The 8,978-nt window shown below is 38.8% G+C and overlaps 1 protein-coding gene across 4 annotated transcripts in view; it reads left to right on the top strand.

The window, feature by feature from the left end:
• xrn2 (5'-3' exoribonuclease 2) overlaps positions 1–8,978 on the top strand; it is a 40,933-nt gene continuing 31,955 nt past the window's right edge. For 3 of the 4 annotated variants that reach the window (XM_034899349.1, XM_034899353.1, XM_034899351.1), the window contains exons 1-17: positions 1–269; positions 868–995; positions 1,972–2,083; positions 2,741–2,852; positions 3,304–3,362; positions 3,531–3,620; positions 3,824–3,896; positions 4,240–4,290; positions 4,475–4,632; positions 4,988–5,062; positions 5,239–5,372; positions 6,445–6,502; positions 6,594–6,701; positions 7,249–7,293; positions 7,761–7,892; positions 8,229–8,273; positions 8,843–8,937. In XM_034899349.1, the coding sequence (XP_034755240.1) occupies positions 195–269; positions 868–995; positions 1,972–2,083; positions 2,741–2,852; positions 3,304–3,362; positions 3,531–3,620; positions 3,824–3,896; positions 4,240–4,290; positions 4,475–4,632; positions 4,988–5,062; positions 5,239–5,372; positions 6,445–6,502; positions 6,594–6,701; positions 7,249–7,293; positions 7,761–7,892; positions 8,229–8,273; positions 8,843–8,937 (1,550 nt within the window). In that variant the 5' untranslated portion in view covers positions 1–194. The remainder of the gene's footprint in view (positions 270–867; positions 996–1,971; positions 2,084–2,740; positions 2,853–3,303; positions 3,363–3,530; positions 3,621–3,823; positions 3,897–4,239; positions 4,291–4,474; positions 4,633–4,987; positions 5,063–5,238; positions 5,373–6,444; positions 6,503–6,593; positions 6,702–7,248; positions 7,294–7,760; positions 7,893–8,228; positions 8,274–8,842; positions 8,938–8,978) is intronic. The other variant, XM_034899350.1, reaches the window with a different exon arrangement.

Below are 8,978 nucleotides of genomic sequence, written 5' to 3'. Positions count from 1 at the left end.
CGTGTTGCTTCCGTAATGCTCCGGATAAAGCCGAAATGAACCGGAAACTGTACGCAATGGCCATGTTGATGGCCAACTGCATGTAGGCCACTCTTCCACAACAACTCTTGTGTTTTAATTCAGCTATTTTAACTGTTCCGTTAAGAGTTCACATTGTTTTTACAAACTGACAGAGAAACGAATATTTACCGGAGATGGGAGTCCCGGCGTTTTTCCGTTGGCTTAGCAGAAAATATGCGTCAATCGTTGTGCATTGTGTGGAGGAAAAGGTAAGTGGATAGCTAGCATGTGTTAGCTAGCAACCGAGACCGTTTACATGTCGCGTTAACGTTAGCGGGAAGATGATTTTAAGTAGTGTTATTCTCATAAATGCATATTTTTTAGGGATTACAGTCGGGTGTATGTCTTCTCGACCGTTAATGCAGTGTCGTCGGTGTTTAATTGTGTTCTTAAAGTTTCGTTTCGTCACCAACGACACGGAAAACTAAGTACGTATGTTGTCTTGAATGGACTTTCACGTTGCCGCGTCCAAACTCGCCTTCCCTAGTCATTTCAACGAGTGTCATGCGGTAGAGAGGAAGCGGTTTTGACCACGGTGGTAAGCGTACGAAGCGGTTGCCGCTCAGGAAACGTGCACCAATCCGGTCTGCCCCCCCCCCCGAGTTCACCGTGCGGAACTTCTGGTGGTAGGAACCGGACCAAAACACCTTGCTGTTAGGGAAACGCTGTTGCACGTATGCGGTTGGAAGACAAGTTGAAACCAGCTGAGATTGTTAGCAAAACTGCGCAGTTTTAATTCACGTGTGTGAGAAAACACGTCATTTCTAAAACAAAGTGAATCGTTTGTGTCCCGCTTTATTTTCACAGGGTAAAGAATGTAACGGAGTCCGTATTCCTGTCGATACGACCAAGCCGAACCCCAACGAGGTGGAGTTCGACAACTTGTACTTGGACATGAACGGGATCATTCACCCTTGTACACATCCAGAAGACAAGTAGGAAACTGTTTGCACACTTTGTTTTACACAATACACTTCGTTTGTAATCTATTTTAGTGCCAACTTTTAATGTTTCTATAAAGTCATGCTTTGGTTTGACCCCTTTTTTTTAAGGTATGACAAAAAAAGCCAAAGAAATCATCCTTGTGAGATTAATTTTTTTTTGAGAATACGGATACTTAAATCTTGCCAATTGAATAAAAAGTTAAACATGTCCCTGGTTTGATAAACATTTGTCCCTGGGGTTACACCAAGATGTATTTTGGTGTTAGATTTACATTAGCTTCTCCAATTTAGGGTTTTTTTTCTTCTTTTTGTTTGCACTATTGGTCAGACGAAGCAAGCAAACCGAAAATGTAATCGTGGGATTTGTGAACATTTTCACTGTTTTCTGACTGGAGGCCAAATATGTGTCAAACTATTCTCTATGAAGTATTGTAGTGCTGCGGAGACGTCCCAGTCTACAAATTCTTTCCTACAGACTACAGAAAAAGGCTTTGTTTCGTACAGATCTTCTCAAAAAACACACTACGAATCATTTTACTTTGATAGATTTTAATATTTTTCAATGGAAATGAGTGATACTAAATTATTGTTCCCTCCAATAGCGTGCATTATATCGTAGTATCAGTCAAAATAATCCCAATTAGATTATTTCCTCATAACGTGCAGATGTTTTTTCAACATAGACTAAATAATCAACAGATTAATTATTATAAAACAAACAGTAGACAGCTCTGGACATTGAATTCTAAATATTTACAGCAATCAGTGGACTTTTATAAACACAAATCAAGCAATAATAGGTAACCAAAGTTGTAAATTTGAGTGTTTGTCTGTCTCGTATCAAACAGGGGAACTATAAACAGCAGGTTTTCTGAAATTAATTGGTTATCATACGACAAAAAAAATACATAGCATGGCCTCGCACCCCCTGCATACTTCTCATACTTGTGACCTTTGCTGTCTACAGGGCCGCTCCTAAAAATGAGGATGAGATGATGGTCGCCATTTTCGAGTACATCGACCGTCTGTTCAATATTGTTCGACCCAGGAGAGTTCTCTACATGGCCATCGATGGAGTGGTGAGTAACTTTCGGTGATGGAAAACTGCTATTTAGTTACAAATTTGACGATCCTATAACTTACAACCTTAGCTAATGTTAGCAATTAATTGCGTCTAGAAAACAAACTGCAATTACGTACAAGAAATTGCAATGCTTCTGGTTCAGAGACGTGCCTTTTTGAAATCTGGGACCCCTTCTTTGGACTATGTTGGTAAGGATGGTGCACGGACCCTTTGGAGTGGCTTCTATGGTCTAGCATGGTCTGAGTTCTCGAAGTACATATCCAGATAACACACAATGGCTCAAGTAACCCATTTTGAATGATTACTTTTAGTATGCCTCAACTGTGCAAATCTGTGATTTTTGTCTCGGTTTAGTTTTTTTTTGCCTTAGTTGTGTTGAGAAGGGCTAGAAAAAGGACTTTATTTTTTACTTTGTGGCTGTCTTACTTTGTTGTATGTGCCCCTTGGAACTTCAAAATATTTAAAAAAAATGGTTAATAAAATAATAATTCTAACCAAAGGTGATTACTAGTTCCCCTTTCAAAGAGTTGTTTCATTTATCTATCATATTTGAATGAATCCAATGTTATTTGGGTTAATATAGACAAGGAAAATGCTTTGACTTACCTGAAACCAGCTGCTGTAGGACTAACACCCTAATCAACTCCACCAGGCTCCGCGGGCCAAAATGAACCAGCAGCGCTCTCGGCGCTTTCGGGCCTCCAAAGAAGGAGTGGAGTTGACAGAGGAGAAGACTCGCATAAGGGAGGAGGTCATTCAGAAAGGTGTGTGTGTGTGTGTGACATTTTTTCTACAGAGAATGTATGTTGACCTATATCTCGGATGGTACGCAGCACTACAAGACATTTTTCTCCTTGCAGGACTCATTTTTGTGTTCTTTGAATGGCTTTATGCAAAATTGTACAGACAGTTCCAAGCTATAAAACACACCTGCTGTGCTACTTTTTCACTTCACTCATCTGTCAGTGATATTACCCCAACAGTTATTTAATTCATCTGAAGAATTTACACAGGAAACATTCTCTTAATCTTAGGCCAGTGATTTTACAAACTCCCTGGCTAAAAATAGCAGAATTAACCAGAACTCACTCTGTATGAGTACATGATTACTCTGTAATTGCAGTTGTTGTATTGTCTGGTAGATGTTTCAATGTCTATTTATGTGAGTATCTATGTTTTTATGTTAACCTTTCATGCGTCATATTTCCTCTACAGGAGGTTATCTTCCACCCGAGGAGATTAAAGAGAGGTTTGACAGCAACTGCATCACTCCAGTAAGTGGGATCATTAAAAAAAAAAAAAAAAATTAGATATTCAGTATCTTTTGTCTGTGTTTTTCATGTTTGTTTTCATGATGCATTTTTTTTTCTTCTCACTAATGTAAAAATACTTGTTTTGCTTGCAACAGTGGAATTACCTGATGTGTCTTCTTTTGTCTCCAGGGAACAGAGTTTATGGACAACCTGGCACAGTGTCTTCGTTACTACGTCGCAGACAGACTCAGCAATGATCCAGGATGGAAAAACATCACGGTGTGTGTTTGTAACTTTGCTGCACAGCCTTTTAAATGCAGCAAGAAATGTCTTATTGTTTTTGGCAAGACAAAACAGTTGGTAGATTATTCTTATGTTTTAGATTTCAGCTCTTGGCAGTTAATAAGTTGCACCCTGGTTGTATATTGTCATGAACAGTGTTCACAGTCACTAACCTTCTTACTTTTTATTTTTATATTCAGGTCCTTCTGTCTGATGCTAGTGTTCCCGGGGAAGGTGAACACAAGATTATGGACTACATCAGGAGACAGAGAGGTACAGCTCCCTTCAACAACAAATACAATTCAACAATAAAAAGGATTTCATTACATCACGTATACTGTTGCATGGTAAAAACAACGCATACCACATTCATACCTTTACAACAACTACACATCAAAGAAAACATAAAGCTCACAAGATGTGACAGTAATGAGTATGGTGCATTATTTCCACCTGGCAGAATTTAGTCAGTCTTGACACACTTATGGTGACAGTATGATGAAAGTGTTGTTAAATGTCATGTTAATACTCTGATCTAAGGCTCAAAAATATGTCTAAACCTGTGAACAAACAGTAAGGCGTTTTATTGACTCATGTTTGTGATTCACTTTGACAGCTCAGCCCAACCACGACCCCAACACACACCACTGCCTGTGTGGAGCCGATGGTAAGACTTTTACATTTTTCCAGACTGAAATGTAAAGAACTGATGAATAACTTCAATAAAATATGAGACAATCAAATATTAGAAGCCAGAAGCAATGCTTATTTGATTGCTACTGCTTTGAAATATATAAACAACTTTGTCATCCTGAAACATAACAAATTGTTCTTTCTGTGCTTGTGATTAGCTGACCTCATCATGCTGGGCCTGGCCACCCACGAGCCAAACTTCACCATCATCCGAGAGGAGTTTAAACCCAACAAACCCCGCCCGTGTGCACTCTGCGGACAGATGGGTCATGAAATCAAAGATTGTCAGGGTGTGGCCAGAGAGAAAAAGGGAGAGGTGAGCTCAGCTTGGACTTCTGAAGTAGGAAGTGTTAAATACCATATCTATGGTATATTTTACTCTGAACTTCAGCTACAAAGAAACAGTAAAGCAGTGATATATTTTCTTTTTGCATTAGGCTTGACACATTTTGTAGTGATGAGTTTAAATCAGCCAAAGTCAAACAGTGCTGTAAAGCATTATGGACAACAGCATAAATTAATCTTGTGATCTGGTCATATTTTTACCTTCCTATCTGATGTATATTTTAATGTGGTTTATGTGACAATTATAGTGTTTTAAATGATCTCTTTCTGTCTGTATATCCAAAAATGTGCCACAAATGTGACTTAATCGTTTTATTTTCTTTCAGCACGATGAGTTTGCAGACACAATGCCAGTGTCTGAACAGGAGTTCATATTTATCAGACTGTGTGTGCTGCGGGAGGTACATTTATCTTTTTAATGGGAATAAATCTTTTCATTGTCAATCATGCTTCCTTTGTTTTAAAAAGTGACTGTAATTTGCCAAAGGTTGCACCACAATGTTTAATTCCCATCTTTTCCTTTATAAATAAAAGCACTTCCCAGGTAACTTATTCTTCCCTCCCTCCGTGTTTCCAGTACCTGACCAGTGAGCTGACCATGGCCAGCCTGCCGTTTCCCTTTGACTTTGAGAGGAGCGTAGACGACTGGGTCTTCATGTGCTTCTTTGTTGGAAATGACTTCCTGCCGCACCTGCCGTCCTTAGAGATCAGGTGGGCCTCAAAATGTGTTTTTTTATGCTGAAAGCTGGTTTGAATTTTAGAGCAGTTGTATCCGTTAGTCCTTTAAAAACGTAAACGCTCTGTTTAAAATTCAAGATCTTAAAGATCTAGTGTGTAACGTGTTTAGTTATTATCAAAATCGATGTTCCCCGTTCATAAAATGTACACTTGCATAAACTTGGGTAGACACTCCATATTCATGTCACATCTTGAAATAGCCAGTAAGGGACACACAGGACATACTGCTCTGCCTTTTGCGTTTTTGTGTCACATGATAAACTCACAGCTGCTACTAATGTTGATAATGAGTAGACATGGAGGACCACGTGTATTCAAAATCCAAATTTCAGGAACAGGAGTCTTCTTCTTTGCTCAGAAAAAGAATGATTGAAAAGAACAAGAGAAAGTTGAAAAGAAGCGTGAGGGCTACTGTAGCAGTAATACGTACTTTGAGCTGTGTGGTGCGAGAGGGTTAATTGCAATATATGATCTCAACGCTAAATGTGCGAAATTCCTACACATTAGACCTTTTAAAAAAGTACTGAGTGATAATACATTTACTCGTGCACTTACAGGATTTTGTTATGCTTCCTTCAAACTCTTTTTTTTATTTTTTTATTTTATTTTTTTGAGACCTCTGCTGTCTTTTAAGCTACAAAAAATGGGTTAATTGCTGGACGGTGGTATTATTTTGCTTTAGATGGTGCAGCTGTTTCTTTACTCTCTGTATAGAAGAAGCCTCATTACTTCCTTTCACAGTGTTCGTAATCCTGCCATCACTTAACTTTAACCTCTAACACTGATCAGACTGAAAACTGGGGGAAGCTCAGACTTCTATTGTCTATTTCAAATACTTTTTTTTTTCTTCATTTGAATGAGGATAAAATAGAGCTCCAAATGTTTGTTGGTTACCTGCCAAAGTGGCTGAGAGGGCAGCCAAATATCCTGCTGTTAAAGATAAATTGGAGTTTGTTGTGGGTTCAGTGTCCAATTCGGATTCTCATTTAAATTTACACTGAACGCCTCGCCTTTTAATTATTCATGGCGTTTTTGTTGCTTACAGAGAGGGAGCGATAGATCGACTGGTCAACATCTACAAAGACGTTGTGCACAAAACTGGAGTGAGTATCGGCACACGTTTCCAGTTGGGGATTATTTATCTTTAAAGCAGCCCTGGTACATTGGCCTAAACCCACCCGTGTTTGTCTTCAGGGTTACCTAACAGAGAATGGCTACGTGAACCTGGAGAGGGTGGAGCTGATCATGCAGGCGGTGGGCGTGGCTGAGGACAACATCTTCAAGAAACGCAAAGAGGACGATGTAAGCTTTCTGCAACTTCACACAGGGATTATTAGCTTTTTATCTTATTTTATAGATGTATAAAGTTGCATCAAGCCTTTTTTGATAGGGGCTGAAATGTGTCTGCAGCACAAAGTGATGGAAACCAAAGTACCTTTTTTAATTATTATTTTTATTTTGAGTTTCTGAATAAATCTAAATTTTGAAATATATTGTCTGACTATTTTAAGTTTTTGCAGTGCTTCTTGTGTTTATAAAAGAACTTTTGGTTTATACATGTCAAATTTAAAGAAATGGGAAAAGTACTTTTTGGTACCAAAACCGGCACAATACAATAGGGTTGTTACTGTGCAACCTTTTTTGGTTTATATTTCTCAATGTAAAGTAATGCAAAAAGTATTGGGTGGGTTTTAAACTGAGGTTTAAATTATCCCCAGGCCTATGAGACAGAAACTGCTGTTGGATCACACAGCTAGAGACAGTCCACAGTGTACCACAGTTGTAATGACTTGTATTTCAACCTTAATTAATGGCTTTCTGTGATTGATTTACATGTTCTTTCTTTTAGGAAGGCTTTAAGAGAAGAATGAAAGAGAAACGAAAGAGGATGAAGGTGAGTAAATTGCTTTAAAGCAACACCAAAGCACTTTTTGTCTTTGGTCCCCCTACAGTTTGGAAGTAGAACTGTCCATTATCGATGTACATTCATTCAATCATTTTAACCACCGATCCGCTACTCGATCTCACAAATTTGCTTAGTGTCGTTGTAGCCGATAGAGAGTCGCAAAGCAAATGCAGAAGTCCCGTTCACCCTGTTACGAGTTGATGAACCACTGAAACGATTTTGGAACATTTATTTTAACCTACAAAAGAATCTTTGGTGTTTTGTTTTTTAAAGTCTTGGCTGGATCAGGCATGGATGCAACTGTCACCTGAAAAAGCTGTATGAACAAGACTTGAGGCGTTCTTCAGCGATTGTACATCCAAACATAATAAAGCGCCTGCAGTGTATTGGATTTTCATTGCTCGTATACTGAATTAAAAAAAAAAAAAATGTTTTTCCCCTCCGTGTTATTACAGGCAGAGCAGCGGGGTCCTGCCTACATGACCACGGGTCAGTTTGCCCCTCAGGCCCTGGGGAGAAGAGACCGACCCGAGGCCGTCCAGAACGCCCGGCACCAGGCCTACGACATGAGGATGCAGCACAACAAGGTACCACGGGTTGTTTATATAAGACGTGGGTTTACTGTGCGGCTCTGGAAATCTGGAAAATTATTATGACAGATTCCAGGTACCTAAAAACACTTAAACACAAAAACTTAGTACTTTATATTGTTACAGGAAAATTGTATTGTACTTATGTGATTATAAAGATTGATATCCAATTGCAGTGTACACAAAATGTATGTCATATCCTGAGTTTCTGACGAGAACAACATTCTTATGAAATGTAATATTTTGACAATAAAACCTAGATGTTACAACAGTATTTTGAATTGATGGGTTGGAGAAGACATGAAGTGTTAATTATATTTTTATTTTTTCCAGGATGCTGCTCAGTCCCTGAAGGCCACAATGAAGAACGGTGGCAATGTAAGATACATAAAAAAACTATACATACACACACACACACACATACACACACACACAACGTGGCAGAGAAAAATTATGTTAAAAGATTAAACCAAAGCTCAAACTCACTATGTCCAAAAGTTAGTCTTTCTTTTAGCAAACTGTAGAAACGTAATCCTTGAAAAATGTCTCTGTCCGGGTTATTACATAAGTGACACATGCGGGTAGGCTGAGGTGAGAAGAGGGAGATTAGATAACGTTAGTTGTAACATTTTTATTTTTTTTTTTTTTAAATAACATTCGAATAGTAATTTCAACATTCAAATAGTATTGAATTTTTTGCTGTTCAAATTTCGGTATTCGTATTCCAAAAGTCAAATTATCCACCATTTATAGCCAACCATACATTAGGTCATGAATTAAATGTGCACAAAGGCTTCAGGAACTGGAAGGCTAAGTAGTCATGGTTGTGATTGATTATTTTTTCTTTTTATCGCCTTTCTTCAGTTATATTAGTTTTTGAACATATTTAAATTTACAAGATTACATTTGAAGTGTGATTTTTAAAATCGGTTATTTCTCCTGCCCAGTCGTCTGCAGGGGCCAGCGGCAGCGCAGACAACAGGGGGATGAAGAGGAAAGCTGAGGACAGTGACAGCGAGCCGGAGCCTGAAGACAACGTCAGGTAAACCGGAGGGGTCTTAGTGGGGGGGGGGGGGGGGGGGG

Source organism: Etheostoma cragini, chromosome 18, assembly GCF_013103735.1.
Source record: "Etheostoma cragini isolate CJK2018 chromosome 18, CSU_Ecrag_1.0, whole genome shotgun sequence".
Lineage (NCBI taxonomy): Eukaryota > Metazoa > Chordata > Actinopteri > Perciformes > Percidae > Etheostoma > Etheostoma cragini.
Note: the sequence above shows the minus strand (reverse complement) of the source record. Positions and strands in the feature narration are given on the sequence as shown.